The sequence below is a fragment of the Lucilia sericata genome, unplaced genomic scaffold (genome assembly GCF_015586225.1).
Source record: "Lucilia sericata isolate MDLA Ls3-8-SP2 unplaced genomic scaffold, ASM1558622v1 Contig001174F_arrow, whole genome shotgun sequence".
Taxonomy (NCBI): Eukaryota; Metazoa; Arthropoda; class Insecta; order Diptera; family Calliphoridae; genus Lucilia; species Lucilia sericata.
The window spans coordinates 94,913-111,542 of NW_023995143.1; the positions used below are offsets into that span (position 1 = coordinate 94,913).

At 30.7% G+C, this 16,630-nt stretch overlaps 1 protein-coding gene across 1 annotated transcript; it reads left to right on the top strand.

Annotated features, from left to right (window-relative positions):
* Positions 1-1,772: 1,772 nt before the first annotated feature.
* Positions 1,773-14,412, top strand: LOC119610386 (transmembrane protein 184B). The gene is given in 9 exon segments (XM_037965560.1): positions 1,773-2,005; positions 2,008-2,072; positions 2,163-2,328; positions 3,378-3,636; positions 3,708-3,877; positions 3,953-4,119; positions 4,413-4,487; positions 4,558-4,642; positions 14,016-14,412. Coding segments are annotated over 9 exon segments (1,434 nt in total). The 5' UTR covers positions 1,773-1,800; the 3' UTR covers positions 14,258-14,412.
* The last annotated feature ends 2,218 nt before the right edge of the window (positions 14,413-16,630 follow it).

A 16,630-nucleotide genomic window follows, 5' to 3' on the forward strand; every position in this document is an offset into this window, starting at 1 on the left:
GAACTAGAACTGAACTAGAACTGAACTAGAACTGAACTAGAACTGAACTAGAACTGAACTAGAACTGAACTAGAACTGAACTAGAACTGAACTAGAATGAACTAGAACTGAACTGAACTAGAACTGAACTAGAACTGAACTAGAACTGAACTAGAACTGAACTAGAACTGAACTAGAACTGAACTAGAACTGAACTAGAACTGAACTAGAACTGAACTAGAACTGAACTAGAACTGAACTAGAACTGAACTAAACTGAACTGAACTGAACTAGAACTGAACTGAACTAGAACTGAACTAGAACTGAACTAGAACTGAACTAGAACTGAACTAGAACTGAACTAGAACTGAACTAGAACTGAACTAGAACTGAACTAGAACTGAACTAGAACTGAACTAGAACTGAACTAGAACTGAACTAGAAGAACTAGAACTGAACTAGAACTGAACTAGAACTGAACTAGAACTGAACTAGAACTGAACTAGAACTGAACTAGAACTGAACTAGAACTGAACTAGAACTGAACTAGAACTGAACTAGAACTGAACTAGAATGAACTAGAACTGAACTAGAACTGAACTAGAACTGAACTAGAACTGAACTAGAACTGAACTAGAACTGAACTAGAACTGAACTAGAACTGAACTAGAACTGAACTAGAACTGAACTAGAACTGAACTAGAACTGAACTAGAACTGAACTAGAACTGAACTAGAACTGAACTGAACTAGAACTGAACTAGAACTGAACTAGAATGAACTAGAACTGAACTAGAACTGAACTAGAACTGAACTAGAACTGAACTAGAACTGAACTAGAACTCAACTAGAACTCAACTAGAACTCAACTAGAAATTAACTGTTAAGCACAAACAATTTTGCTGTGAATCAATTAATATGACTTTGAAAAAGTGTACATTTTAATCGATATTTAAACAAATAATGTTCATGTTATCAAATTGTTTCTATAAAAAAAAAATCTCATAATAAATTGATTTTAAATGAATTATTAAAACAAATTCAATAAAATTCACATACATATACTTAAAAAACGTTTAGATTTCATTAAAAGACGCACGATTAGCAAATTAACATGATGTTCTAAGTAAAAGTAAATTGCCTTAACAGCAACTATGTTTTATTTCCCAGTTTATCTACAAATATTAAAACTTAATATCTGTATTTTTTCCAAAATGAACTGCAGCTCATCTTTTACGCCTTTGTTTAACACGATTTTCTTGATAAATTTAATAACACAAAAGTGTAGAACTTGAGTTGACACATTTCTAAATAAACAATGAATGTCTATCAAGAACTAAATGCTGAATAGACAATAAATGTCGTTTCACTTACAATTTATCTAAAAACGAAATTAAAAATAATAATCATTTGAAACGAAAAAACGCTTTGTCTTATCAAACAACCAACTATTACGAGTACTCTACTCGAGTGTATGGGTGAGATAATTTGTTTTTTAATTTTGTTTTTCCATATTTATAACTGGCTGAGTTGGTTGGTTGGTTGGTGGATGGTGGTGAATGTTGTGTGTGAAGTTTGTGAAAATGTTGAAAATCCAATATAGTAGATATTGAAATTTAATAACACAACATTTTTAGATACTATTGATTTTCATTTTCATTTACAGGGTAATTTGGCTTTCATTTCACTTTAACTTTTCTTTATTTAATGACAACATAATTTTGTGTACATTTTTTTATATTAATTTTGTTATATATGTATATCTTCTTTTTCTTTTCTCTGTTTATTATATAGACATTTTCTTGCAGAAAACAAATAAAGTATGAGCACATCGATAACCAGCAGTAGTAATTTAACTGACACGACGTTAAATGTCACTACAACCGTCATACCCACAACAACAATTGCAAGTGCTTTGGTAAATACTACAACAACATCATCAGTTAAATTGAATTTTATGCCACAAATGTCCGCCGCTGCCGCGCCCATCGATCCTTTAAGCCATGTGGGTGATGGTATATTTCTACAGACAAAACCGCTCAAGGTTTAGCTGGTATATTCGTTTGGGCAGCTTTGTTTATCACATGCCAACAGGTTGGTGTTTTATTGATTTTTTGTTCTTTTCTATTTTGGATCTTATTATTTTGTTTATTTGTATTTCAATTTTCTTGATTTAATTTACAGATTTATCAACATTTACGTTGGTATACAAATCCCCAAGAGCAACGTTGGATTGTACGAATTTTGTTTATTGTACCCATATATGCAACATATTCCTGGATAAGTTTATTATTTTTTAATTCTGACAATGTATATGTGTACTTTTTCACCGTACGAGATTGTTATGAAGGTATGTTTAAAATAAATTATTTTTTTTTTAGAGAGAACACGTGTTTTGATGGAGATTTATCAGTCACAATCATTAGAGTTCTAGTGCTCAGTTCTAGTTCAGTTCTAGTTTGGTTCTAGTTCAGTTCTAGTTCTAGTTTGGTTCTAGTTCAGTTCTAGTTCAGTTCTAGTTCAGTTCTAGTTCAGTTCTAGCTCAGTTCTAGTTCAGTTCTAGTTCAGTTCTAGTTCAGTTCTAGTTCAGTTCTAGTTCAGTCTAGTTCAGTTCTAGTTCAGTTCTAGTTCAGTTCTAGTCAGTTCTAGTCGTCTAGTCAGTTCTAGTTCAGTTCTAGTTCAGTTCTAGTTCAGTTCTAGTTCAGTTCTAGTTCAGTTCTAGTTCAGTTCTAGTTCAGTTCTAGCTCAGTTCTAGTTCAGTTCTAGTTCAGTTCTAGTTCAGTTCTAGTTCAGTTCTAGTTCAGTTCTAGTTCAGTTCTAGCTCAGTTCTAGTTCAGTTCTAGTTTAGTTCAGTTCTAGTTCAGTTCTAGTTCAGTTCTAGTTCAGTTTCTAGTTCAGTTCTAGTTCAGTTCTAGTTCAGTTCTAGTTCAGTTCTAGTTCAGTTCTAGTTCAGTTCTAGTTCAGTCTAGTTCAGTTCTAGTTCAGTTCTAGTTCAGTTCTAGTTCAGTTCTAGTTCAGTTCTAGTTCAGTTCTAGTTCAGTTCTAGTTCAGTTCTTGTCAGTTCTAGTTCAGTTCTAGTTCAGTTCTAGTTCAGTTCTAGTTCAGTTCTAGTTCAGTTCTAGTTCAGTTCTAGTTCAGTTCTAGTGCAGTTCTAGTTCAGTTCTAGTTCAGTTCTAGTTCAGTTCTAGTTCAGTTCTAGTTCAGTTCTAGTTCAGTTCTAGTTCTAGTTCAGTTCTAGTTCAGTTCTAGTTCAGTTCTTGTTCAGTTCTAGTTCAGTTCTAGTTCAGTTCTAGTTCAGTTCTAGTTCAGTTCTAGTTCAGTTCTAGTTCAGTTCTTGTTCAGTTCTATTTCAGTTTTAGTTTATTTAAAATTAAAACTTTAAACCTTTTGTCTTTTTAGCTTTTGTCATTTACAATTTCCTTTCGCTATGCTATGAATATCTGGGTGGTGAAGGCAATATAATGTCTGAAATTCGTGGCAAACCTATTAAGACATCTTGCCTTTATGGTACATGTTGTTTAAAGGGTAAAACCTATACAATAGGATTTTTACGTTTCTGTAAACAGGCCACCTTACAATTCTGTTTGGTTAAACCATTGGTTGCATTCATTATTATATTTTTGCAAGTATTCGGACATTATCATGATGGCGATTGGAGGTAATTAAACTTATCAGCATCAAATAAAGGTAATAACAAATAATGACTTGTGTTTTTCTTTTCTAATATAGATCCGATGGCGGTTATATTTATATTACTCTCATTTATAACATTTCGGTTTCATTGGCGTTATACGGTTTATATTTGTTTTATTTTGCCACCCGTGATTTATTAACACCCTTCGAACCTGTGTTGAAATTCTGTACCATCAAATCGGTGATTTTCTTATCATTTTGGCAGGGTAAGTATGATGAATCATTAAATAAATACCAAATAATTGTAAGTATTTTTATATATCTATTTTTTTGCGAAACAGGTGTTGGTTTGGCTATTTTGGAAAAGGCAAAAGTTATTTCACCAATTGTTGACAACGCTGGCACTGTTACTTCGGCTGGTACCGTATCGGCTGGTTATCAGAATTTCTTTATTTGTATTGAAATGTTATTTGCTGCAATTGCTTTACGTTATGCCTTTCCTTATCAGGTAAGAAATAAAACAATTTTTGTATGTAGTTTAGTTTTAATTGTTTTCTGTTAAAGTTTGCATTTTTATTGATTTACAAATACATTTGCTATTTGTTATTTTTATGATAAGTTTTTATCTCTTCTAGAAATAATTTTATTTTATAAAAAATAAAATATGATTTATAAATAAATCATATTACTTATGACGTTGATTTTAAATATTTATTAGTGGGAGAAAAAATTAATAAAAAGAGAATTGTTTATATTTTTTAATTTAATAGCTAACAATATTAATTATACTTTTCATTTTAGGTTTACGCCCGCAGTTGTATTGGCGACGGGCATGGTCGTTCAGTAACCATGCAATCAATTTCCAGCAGTCTTAAAGTATATCATAACTTAAAACAAGTGCAATATAACTAATAAAACTAATTTTATGTTTTTTCTATCCCTATAGGAAACCATGAATCCTAAAGATATTATGACAGATGCTATACACAATTTCCATCCACAGTATCAACAATACACTCAATATAGTTCCGGTAAGTTAAAACTCGTTTTTGTTTTATAAATGTGGTGAATATGTCTTATATTAAGACTAGCTTTTTCTGCTATAAATTACGCTTTTCTTTTTAAATGTTTTTAATTTTGAGTTAGTCTGTTTAGAGCATGATTTTTAGGTGATATAATTAACAATTTTTTAGAAACTTATTACTAAAACACGCTCATGATTAGTTGTATCTTTATAATGCATTATTTACTTTAACACATTATTGTTTTTGTTTAAAACATTTTTGTTTACTAAATTCATATTTATTTTTTTTTTGTAAATTTTAATTTTTTCTCTGGTATTATTTGCTTAATATGTTGCGTTTTATTAACCATTTTGTTTTCACTATTCATTATTATTTGTTCATTAACAAAATATTTAAAAACATAATAAATTATGAGATTAAATTAGATATAATGTTTTAGAAGTATTATTATTTCATTATTAATTGTACATATATTATAATACTATTATTATTACTAGTTATTTAAACCAAACAATTCATGTAGATATTTCATTAACATTCTGCTGAAAACAACACAATCAGTTCTAGTTCAGTTCTAGTTCAGCTCTAGTTCAGTTCTAGTTCAGTTCTAGTTCAGTTCTAGTTCAGTTCTAGTTCAGTTCTAGTTCAGTTCAGTCTAGTTCAGTTCTAGTTCAGTTTTCGTCAGTTTCTAGTTCAGTTCAGTTCAGTAGTTCAGGTCAGTTCAGTTCTAGTTCAGTTCTAGTTTCAGTTCTAGTTCAGTTCTAGTTCAGTTCTAGTTCAGTTCTAGTTCAGTTCTAGTTCAGTTTCTAGTTCAGTTCTAGTTCAGCTCTAGTTCAGCTCTAGTTCAGTTCTAGTTCAGTTCTAGTTCAGTTCTAGTTCAGTTCTAGTTTCAGTTCTAGTTCAGCTTCTAGTTCAGCTCTAGTTCAGTTCTAGTTCAGTTCTAGTTAGTCAGTTCTAGTTCAGTTCTAGTTCAGTTCTAGTTCAGTTCTAGTTCAGTTCTAGCTTCAGTTCTAGTTCAGTTCTAGTTTCAGTTCTAGTTCAGTTCTAGTTCAGTTCTAGTTCAGTTCTAGTTCAGTTCTAGTTCAGTTCTAGTTCAGTTCTAGTTCAGTTCTAGTTCAGTTCTAGTTCAGTTCTAGTTCAGTTCTAGTTCAGTTCTAGTTCAGTTCTAGTTCAGTTGTTCAGTTCAGTTCTAGTTCAGTTCTAGTTCAGTTCTAGTTCAGTTCTAGTTCAGTTCTAGTCAGTTCTAGTTCAGTTCAGTTTCAGTTCTAGTTCAGTTCTAGTTCAGTTCTAGTTCAGTTCTATTCAGTTCTAGTTCAGTTCTAGTTCAGTTCTAGTTCAGTTCTAGTTCAGTTCTAGTTCAGTTCTAGTTCAGTTCTAGTTCAGTTCTAGTTCAGTTCTAGTTCAGTTCTAGTTCCGTTCTTAGTTCAGTTCTAGTTCAGTTCTAGTGTTCAGTTCTAGTTCAGTTTAGTTCAGTTCTAGTTCCAGTTTCTAGTTCAGTTCTAGTTCAGTTCTAGTTCAGTTCTAGTTCAGTTCTATTCAGTTTTTCTAGTTTCAGTTCTAGTTCAAGTTCTAGTTCAGTTCTAGTTCAGTTCTAGTCAGTTCTAGTGCAGTTCTAGTCATTTCTAGTTCAGTTCTAGTTCAGTTCTAGTCAGTTCTAGTTCAGTTCTAGTTCAGTTCTAGTCAGTTCTAGTTCAGTTCTAGTTCAGTTCTATTCAGTTCTAGTTCAGTTCTAGTTCAGTTCTAGTTCAGTTCTAGTTCAGTTCTAGTTCAGTTCTAGTTCAGTTCTAGTTCAGTTCTAGTTCAGTTCTAGTTCAGTTCTAGTTCAGTTCTAGTTCTTCTAGTTCTAGTTCAGTTCTAGTTCAGTTCTAGTTCAGTTCTAGTTCAGTTCTAGTTCAGTTCTAGTTCAGTTCTAGTTCAGTTCTAGTTCAGTTCTAGTTCAGTTCAGTTCTAGTTCAGTTCTAGTTCAGTTCTAGTTCAGTTCTAGTTCAGTTCTAGTTCAGTTCTAGTTCAGTTCTAGTTCAGTTCTAGTTCAGTTCTAGTTCAGTTCTAGTTCAGTTCTAGTTCAGTTCTAGTTCAGTTCTAGTTCAGTTCTAGTTCAGTTCTAGTTCAGTTCTAGTTCAGTTCTAGTTCAGTTCTAGTTTAGTTCTAGTTCAGTTCTAGTTCAGTTCTAGTTCAGTTCTAGTTCAGTTCTAGTTCAGTTCTAGTTCAGTTCTAGTTCAGTTCTAGTTCAGTTCTAGTTCAGTTCTAGTTCAGTTCTAGTTCAGTTCTAGTTCAGTTCTAGTTCAGTTCTAGTTCAGTTCTAGTTCAGTTCTAGTTCAGTTCTAGTTCAGTTTCTAGTTCAGTTCTAGTTCAGTTCTAGTTCAGTTCTAGTTCAGTTCTAGTTCAGTTCTAGTTCAGTTCTAGTTCAGTTCTAGTTCAGTTCTAGTTCAGTTCTAGTCAGTTCTAGTTCAGTTTCTAGTTTCAGTTCTAGTTCAGTTCTAGTTCAGTTCTAGTTCAGTTCTAGTTCAGTTCTAGTTCAGTTCTAGTTCAGTTCTAGTTCAGTTCTAGTTCAGTTCTAGTTCAGTTCTAGTTCAGTTCTAGTTCAGTTCTAGTTCAGTTCTAGTTCAGTTCTAGTTCAGTTCTAGTTCAGTTCTAGTTCAGTTTTAGTTCAGTTCTAGTTCAGTTCTAGTTCAGTTTAGTTCAGTTTAGTTCAGTTCTAGTTCAGTTCGTTCAGTTCTAGTTCAGTTCTAGTTCAGTTCTGGTTCAGTTCTGGTTCAGTTCTAGTTCAGTTTTAGTTCAGTTCTAGTTCAGGTCTAGTTCAGTTCTAGTTCAGTTCTCGTATAGTTCTAGTTCAGTTCTAGTTAAGTTTTAGTTCAGCTCTAGTTTAGTTCTAATTAAGTTATGGTTTGGTTTGGTTCTGGTTCAGTTCTGGTTCAGTTCTGGTTCAGTTCTAGTTCAGTTTTAGTTTCGTTCTACATCAGTTCTGTTGCATTTCAGAATACAATTTTTAAATTTATTGCGGTACTAACAAATGTATTTTATTTACTTTACAAAAATGTAAAAAAGAGCCTTATGAGTATATTCGAAATTCAGTTCTAGTTCAGTTCTAGTTCAGTTCTAGTTCAGTTCTAGTTCAGTTTCTAGTTCAGTTCTAGTTCAGTTCTAGTTCAGTTCTAGTTCAGTTCTAGTTCAGTTCTAGTTCAGTTCTAGTTCAGTTCTAGTTCAGTTCTAGTTCAGTTCTAGTTCAGTTCTAGTTCAGTTCAGTTCTAGTTCAGTTCTAGTTCAGTTCTAGTTCAGTTCTAGTTCAGTTCTAGTTCAGTTCTAGTTCAGTTCTAGTTCAGTTCTAGTTCAGTTCTAGTTCAGTTCTAGTTCAGTTCTAGTTCAGTTCTAGTTCAGTTCTAGTTCAGTTCTAGTTCAGTTCTAGTTCAGTTCTAGTTCAGTTCTAGTTCAGTTCTAGTTCAGTTTCTAGTTCAGTTCTAGTTCAGTTCTAGTTCAGGTTCTAGTTCAGTTTCTAGTTCAGTTCTAGTTCAGTTCTAGTTCAGTTCTAGTTCAGTTCTAGTTCAGTTCTAGTTCAGTTCTAGTTCAGTTCTAGTTCAGTTCTATTTCAGTTCTAGTTCAGTTCCATTTCAGTTCTAGTTCTAGTTTAGTTCTAGTTCAGTTCTAGTTCAGTTCTAGTTCAGTTCTAGTTCAGTTCTAGTTCAGTTCTAGTTCAGTTCTAGTTCAGTTCTAGTTCAGTTCTAGTTCAGTTCTAGTTCAGTCTAGTTCGGTCTAGTTCAGTCTAGTTCAGTTCTAGTTCAGTTCTAGTTCAGTTCTAGTTCAGTTCTAGTTCAGTTCTAGTTCAGTTCTAGTTCAGTTCTAGTTCAGTTCTAGTTCAGTCTAGTTCAGTTCTAGTTCAGTTTTAGTTCAGTTTTAGTTCAGTTCTAGTTCAGTTCTAGTTCAGTTCTAGTTTAGTTTTAGTTCAGTTCTAGTTCAGTTCTAGTTCAGTTCTAGTTCAGTTCTAGTTCAGTTCTAGTTCAGTTCTGGTTCAGTTCTGGTTCAGTTCTAGTTCAGTTTTAGTTCAGTTCTAGTTCAGGTCTAGTTCAGTTCTAGTTCAGTTCTCGTATAGTTCTAGTTCAGTTCTAGTTAAGTTTTAGTTCAGCTCTAGTTTAGTTCTAATTAAGTTATGGTTTGGTTTGGTTCTGGTTCAGTTCTAGTTCAGTTTTAGTTTCGTTCTACATCAGTTCTGTTGCATTTCAGAATACAATTTTTAAATTTATTGCGGTACTAACAAATGTATTTTATTTACTTTACAAAAATGTAAAAAAGAGCCTTATGAGTATATTCGAAATTAATAATTTTTTTCTTTTGAATTTCTAAGATATGTGTATGTATATTCCTAGCAAAAAATGTTTGGAAAAAGATGTAGTATTTTCATCACAACTAGTAACCGGAAGTGGTTTAAATATGGGTGAAAAACCTATGAATTTTACATTAGCGTGTCATTGAAGAGATGTTGTACATATAATCTTATTTTTAGAAGCAGTAAAAATCCGATATTTGGATGTCAAAAATAAATCAAATTCTTTCAATGACACGGATATGTAAATTACATTGGTTTTTCACCAAAATTTGAAGTATGTACTTCCAATATGTTATTTGTAATGTCTTTTCTACATCTCTTTTCTCACTTTTAACTGTGTTTTCATTTGTGAGGATATGTTTGGTTTATAAAAGCAAAAAATATGTAATCGCATTATTAGATGTGATTAAGATGTCGTTTGTAAACTATGACATCAATTATTTTTTTGCTGGGTTGTTCATACTGTATAATCAAAAGTATTATTTAAACAATCTCAAGTTTTGTATATTTTGTTCTTATTTATTATTTGTATTTCATTGGTATTTGGTTTTAAACATAAAAATTTGTATTATTTATTATTTTAACATTTATATTATTCTCTCAAGACCCCTTACACTGTTCTCCGTCTTTACTTTTTAGTGTCACTTTATAATCAATCTCATTATACTTATGTAAACTCTAATAAAAATCAAACTTATTTAAGTAAAAACTAAAACATTCTCATTATAACCAACTCACATATGTAACTCATCTAAAGGCTTTTGGCATTGCAATTACATATTACAATTCGCTAATTGAAATAATTGAATATTTTTCGTTTTTTTTTTCAAACTTTACAGAAGTAACTTCATCTCAACGTTATGAAAAACTTTAAATTATACTAAATTTAACATAATTTAATTGATAAACAACAACAAAACTTGTTTAAAATTGCTTTCAAAATTATAAAAGAAACATTTGCTTAAAATACAAACGAAATTCATAAAAGACAATTAATAATTCTTTAAGTTAATTATATTAAAAAACTATTACAATTAGTATAAAATACAATATTAAATTAAGTTTTATTACAAACAAAAAAACAGAAAAAAATAAGAAAATTACAAAAAACCAACACTACCATAGTTGCCTTTAAACAAAGCCTATTTAATAACGTTATTAAAAGAGCTTAGAAATTTTACCCACAAAACCTTTATTAAAGTAGTCTTTTTAGCAAAAATATGTTAAAGAATAACATCTTTAGCCGGGCTGGTTACTTAATTAATATTGTCTTAAGATTTCTTTGACCTTTTACAAAGTATTACTCATGTTTGTTTATCTGAAAATAAAATAGGACTGATTTGTTACCTTTATTAAACAAACAATGAATTTGTTGTTCTTTAAACGGTTTTAAAAAAGGTCGTCTTAGAAATGTTATAAATATTATTTTTATTTTATTTATGTATAATTTCTTCTACTTAATGCATTTGATATGTATTTATTTTACGATTTTTAAATAACGAAAACAAATTTTATGATTTTGGCTTTATTTTATATTTTCTATATACAATTTATAAACAAACTATGTTTCCCAAACTATAATGTACTTAATTTACGTGATACCTTTAAAATAAATCTATAAAAATCTATACATAAATATGTTTTTTTTTTATTTTTTTAACTAAAATATATTATTTTTTTAATTATTATTTTTGTGATTTCTTCTATAACTATTTTTCAAATGTGTACCTTTTTTTATAATAAATTGTAAAATATATATTTTTTTCATTTCATTTTAATAATTTTAAGTTTTTATAATAAATTTTCAATGGATTTTGTTTATATAGTTTATATATTTTATTATAAAATCAACAACCAACAAAACAAATATTACAATAATTACTTTACAAATTATTGCCCTAATTTAGAGCCTAATTTTTATAAAACGTTTTTTTTTACTTGGAAATAATATATGACATTTGCTAGATAATTAATTATCCCGCTTTATCATTAATATAAAATTGTTTTCAAGTTTTTTAAAACGTTTACGAAACCAAAGGCATTTATTTTAATTGATATTGAAATAAAATTTATTTTTTATCTTTATAATTATAAGTTGTAAAGTTAAAAACAAACTAGAAAACAAAAAACACAGAAACATAACGCATAATGAAGTAACACTGAATCTTCGCTTTTAAGACTTTTAACTTTTAAAATTTTTAATATTGAATATATAAAACAAACAAATTGAAACAATTCAAGTTGTTTTTTTTTTAATAATACTTTTAAACGTTGTTTCAGTGTTTGTACATTATTTTTTATTTTAATTATAATGTTTTTTAGGTTTCTTTCTGTTTTTTTTTTGTTTTTATTTTAATTGATTTCCATTTGATGTTTTCATGGGCATGTTATGTGCAGTTACAATTTTGTCTTTTTCGTTTATTCTAAGCATGTTTTACTATCTTTTAAGGATTTTAAAATTTAAAAACTTATATTTTTTTAAATATATTAATACATATTTTGCTCCTCTAACGAAAACTCTAAGGAATTACTTTTTCTATTCCAGTTATAGTCCAATTGTAGTTTAGTTCCAATTCAGTTCTAGTTCAGTTCTAGTTCAGTTCTAGTTCAGTTCTAGTTCAGTTCTAGTTCTAGTTCAGTTCTAGTTCAGTTCTAGTTCAGTTCTAGTTCAGTTCTAGTTCAGTTCTAGTTCAGTTCTAGTTCAGTTCTAGTTCAGTTCTAGTTCAGTTCTAGTTCAGTTCTAGTTCAGTTCTAGTTCATTTCTAGTTCATTTCTAGTCAGTTCTAGTTCAGTTCTAGTTCAGTTCTAGTTCAGTTCTAGTTCAGTTCTAGTTCAGTTCTAGTTCAGTTCTAGTTCAGTTCTAGTTCAGTTCTAGTTCAGTTCTAGTTCAGTTCTAGTTCAGTTCTAGTTCAGTTCTAGTTCAGTTCTAGTTCAGTTCTAGTTCAGTTCTAGTTCAGTTCTAGTTCAGTTCTAGTTCAGTTCTAGTTCAGTTCTAGTTCAGTTCTAGTTCAGTAGTCTAGTTCAGATCTAGTTCAGTTCTAGTTCAGTTCTCTCAGTTCTAGTTCAGTTCTAGTTCAGTTCTAGTTCAGTTCTAGTTCAGTTCTAGTTAGTTCTAGTTCAGTTCTAGTTCAGTTCTAGTTCAGTTCTAGTTCAGTTCTAGTTCAGTTCTAGTTCAGTTCTCGTTCAGTTCTAGTTCAGTTCTCGTTCCAGTTCTAGTTCAGTTCTAGTTCAGTTATAGTTCAGTTCTAGTTCAGTTCTAGTTCAGTTCTAGTTCAGTTCTAGTCAGTTCTAGTTCAGTTCTAGTTCAGTTCTAGTTCAGTTCTAGTTCAGTTCTAGTTCAGTTCTAGTTCAGTTCTAGTTCAGTTCTAGTTCAGTTTCTAGTTCAGTTCTAGTTCAGTTTCGTAGTTCAGTTCTAGTTCAGTTTTAGTCAGTTCTAGTTCAGTTCTAGTTCAGTTCTAGTTCTGTTCTAGTTCAGTTCTAGTTCTGTTCTAGTTCAGTTCTAGTTCAGTTCTATTTCTGTTCTAGTTCTGTTCTAGTTCAGTTCTAGTTCAGTTCTAGTTCAGTTCTAGTACAGTTCGAGTTCAGTTCTAGTTCAGTTCAGTTCTAGTTCAGTTCTAGTTCAGTTCTAGTTCAGTTCTAGTTCAGTTCTAGTTCAGTTCTAGTTCACTCATAGTTCAGTTATAGTTCAGTTATAGTTCAGTTATAGTTCAGTTCTAGTTCAGTTCTAGTTCAGTTCTAGTTCAGTTCTAGTTCAGTTCTAGGTCAGTTCTAGTTCAGTTCTAGTTCAGTTCTAGTTCAGTTCTAGTTCAGTTCTAGTTCAGTTCTAGTTCAGTTCTAGTTCAGTTCTAGTAGTTCAGTTCTAGTTCAGTTCTAGTTCTAGTTCAGTTCTAGTTCAGTTCTAGTTCAGTTCTAGTTCAGTTCTAGTTCAGTTCTAGTTCAGTTCTAGTTCAGTTCTAGTTCAGTTCTAGTTCAGTTCTAGTTCAGTTCTAGTTCAGTTCTAGTTCAGTTCTAGTTCAGTTCTAGTTCAGTTCTAGTTCAGTTCTAGTTCAGTTCTAGTTCAGTTCTAGTTCAGTTCTAGTTCAGTTCTAGTTCAGTTCTAGTTCTAGTTCAGTTCTAGTTCAGTTCTAGTTCAGTTCTAGTTCAGTTCTAGTTCAGTTCTAGTTCAGTTCTAGTTCAGTTCTAGTTCAGTTCTAGTTCAGTTCTAGTACAGCTCTAGTTCAGTTCTAGTTCTTTTTTAGATCAGCATTAATTCTAGTTTAGCTTAGTTTTAGTTCAGTTCTAGTTTAGTTCTAGTTCAGTTCTAGTGTATTTCTTGTTCAGTTCGAGTCCAGTTCAACGACATATCGTGACGAGATTTAGTTCTAGTTCAATTCTGGATTAGTTATAGTCCAGTCCTAGCTAAGTTCTTGTCGAGATCTAGTTAAATTTTGTTTCGCTTGTTTTTTAGTTCAAATTCAGTTCTTGCTCAGTTCGAATTCTGTTTCACGACTTTTCTTAACGGGATTTAGTTTAGTTCTAGTTAAATTGTAATTAAGTTCAAGTTCAGTTATAATTTAATTCTATTTCTTTTCTAGTTAAGTTCTGTTCTAATTCCGTTCTAGGTCTAGAACAGTTCTTGTTTAGTTCTTGTTCAGTTCATGTAGTGGTCTAGTTTAGTTCTAGGTCAATTCTGGTTCAGTTTTAGTTCAGCTTTAGTTCAATTAGTGTTCAGTTATAGTTCCTAGTCTGACTGGTTTTCGACTTCGGAAATAAACGAACATACATACTTTCAGACTTGTACATATTTTTGTTAAAAGGTTTCTTTCTTTGTTTTTTTTTTAATAAAAAAACTTTGTTTTTTTAACCCTCAAAGTATGCTTCATATCTTTCAACAACAATGGTTTTCTATTGCTCGTATCAAATGGAATGAATTTCTCTTAATACACAGTTTGAGCATGTTTTTTTCCTCTTTTTATTTTTTCAATTTGTTCTCTTATAATTTGCTGAATGTTTTATGTACTTCATGTAATTAGTTAATAAGAACAAAAGAAATGTATAAACAAAAACCCCCTTTGTAAATAGGTAAAAATTCCCGAGGCATACGTGTATCATCATATGATCCCGACGATGTTAGTAACAGCAACCAGGGTAATGTAAATGCCAGCCTAACACAGGGTAGTCAAAATTCCACACTGGGTTGTATGGCGTCGAAGACATTGGGCAACCAGCGTAAATTTATGCCCGGCGGTCAAAGGGTGGCCACAATAAGTCAAAATTATAATGAAAAATCCATGTTGTTAAGCAGTGATGATGAGTATCAGTAAGATTTTTTGAGATTGTTTTTATTTATTAAAAATAATATTTATACATATAGAAATGAATATTATCTTAAATAGAAAAGAATCATGATGATAGAAATCATTGTTATTATAAAAAATATCTAATTTGTAAGTATAAATAAATATGTTAAAGTTTTTAAGTTTTTGATTTTTTTCTTTTCGGATTATTTAAGAATAATTTATCATTATATTAAAACTTTTTAAGGCTTTTGCTATAAGTAATTAACACTTTTTTATGCCACATAGATACTTTTTTTGAATAAAAAGGAAACCAAACAATTTTTCATAGACAATAGCTCTCTTTATAAACAAGTTTACTTATAATTAGCATTTTTACTTAACTTAAGGAAATAATTACCATAAAATGAAATAAAAGTATACAAATAGTAATATTAAGGGCCGGTGGGCTTTGAGATTAATGAAAATATAAAAAAAATAATATTTTGAAATAAGTACAAAAAAAGAATAAAATATTTAATAAATTAACAACTTTTAATAAATTTTTATTTAGTATTTTATAAAATATATAAATAAACAAAAAAATATCTGTCTATAAAATCCGGCCATACATATATGCAGTTTATGAACTTTGCGAACACATTTTTTTTAAAGAATAATTTGGGTTGCAAACTATATAAAATAATGAAAAATGTTATTCGAATATAAAATTTGTTTAGTTCTACTTCAGTATTAGTTCAGTTCTACAACAAATTTAGTTCAGTTCTGGTTAAATGTTAGTGCAGTTCTAGTTCTGAACTTAGATTCTATTTTAGGTCAAGTTCAGTTAGATCAGTTCATTTAGATCAGTTCAGTTCTACTTCAAGTTCAGTTCTAGTAAAGTTTTACTTAAGTTCTGGTTTAGTTCTAGTTCTAGATCAATAGTGCAGTTATATTTCAGTTCTAGTTTAGTTCTAGTTCTAGATCAATAGTGCAGTTATATTTCAGTTCTAGTTTAGTTCTAGTTCAGTTCTAGTTCAGTTCTAGTTCAGTTCTAGTTCAGTTCTAGTTCAGTTCTAGTTCAGTTCTAGTTTAGTTCAGTTCTAGTTCAGTTCTAGTTCAGTTCTAGTTTAGTTCTAGTTCAGTTCTAGTTCAGTTCTAGTTCAGTTCTAGTTTAGTTATAGTTTAGTTATAGTTCAGTTCTAGTTCAGTTCTAGTTCAGTTCTAGTTCAATTCTAGTTCAGTTCAAGTTCAGTTCTAGTTCAGTTCTAGTTCAGTTCTAGTTCAGTTCTAGTTCAGTTCTAGTTCAGTTCTAGTTCAGTTCTAGTTCAGTTCTAGTTCAGTTCTAGTTCAGTTCTAGTTCAGTTTCTAGTTCAGTTCTAGTTCAGTTCTAGTTCAGTTCTAGTTCAGTTCTAGTTCAGTTCTAGTTCAGTTCTAGTTCAGTTCTAGTTCAGTTCTAGTTCAGTTCAAGTTTCAGTTCTAGTTCAGTTCTGGTTCAGTTCTAGTTCTAGTTCTAGTTCAGTCTAGTTCAGTTCTAGTTCAGTTCATAGTTTCAGTTCTAGTTCAGTTCTAGTTCAGTTCTAGTTCAGTTCTAGTTCAGTTCTAGTTCAGTTCTAGTTCAGTTCTAGTTCAGTTCTAGTTCAGTTCTAGTTCAGTTCTAGTTCAGTTCTAGTTCAGTTCTAGTTCAGTTCTAGTTCAGTTCTAGTTCAGTTCTAGTTCAGTTCTAGTTCAGTTCTAGTTCAGTTCTAGTTCAGTTCTAGTTCAGTTCTAGTTCAGTTCTAGTTCAGTTCTAGTTCAGTTCTAGTTCAGTTCTAGTTCAGTTCTAGTTCAGTTCTAGTTCAGTTCTAGTTCAGTTCTAGTTCAGTTCTAGTTCAGTTCTAGTTCAGTTCTAGTTCAGTTCTAGTTCTAGTTCAGTTTTAGTTCAGTTCTAGTTCAGTTCTAGTTCAGTTCTAGTTCAGTTCTAGTTCAGTTCTAGTTCAGTTCTAGTTCAGTTCTAGTTCAGTTCTAGTTCAGTTCTAGTCCAGTTCTAGTTCAGTTTTATTTCAGTTCTAGTTAAGTTCTAGTTCAGTTCTATTTCACTTCTAGTTCAGTTTTACTTCAGTTCTAGTACAGTTCAATTTCAGTTCTAGTTAAGTTCTAGTTCAGTTCTAGTTCTAGTTCAGTTTTACTTCAGTTCTAGTTCTTTAGTTTTTTTATAGATCATTTGTAGTTCAGTTCGGTTCTAGTTTAGTTCCAGTTCTATGTCTGTTCTCGATCAGTTCTAGTTCAGTTCCAGTTCAGTTCTAGATCAGTTCTAGTTCAGTTCTGGTTTAGTTCTAGTTCATTTTTAGATCAGTTTCAGTTCATTTTTAGTTCAGTTATAGGTTACATCGAGATCAGTTCTAGTTCTACTTTAGTTCTAGTTCAAGTTCAATTCTAGTT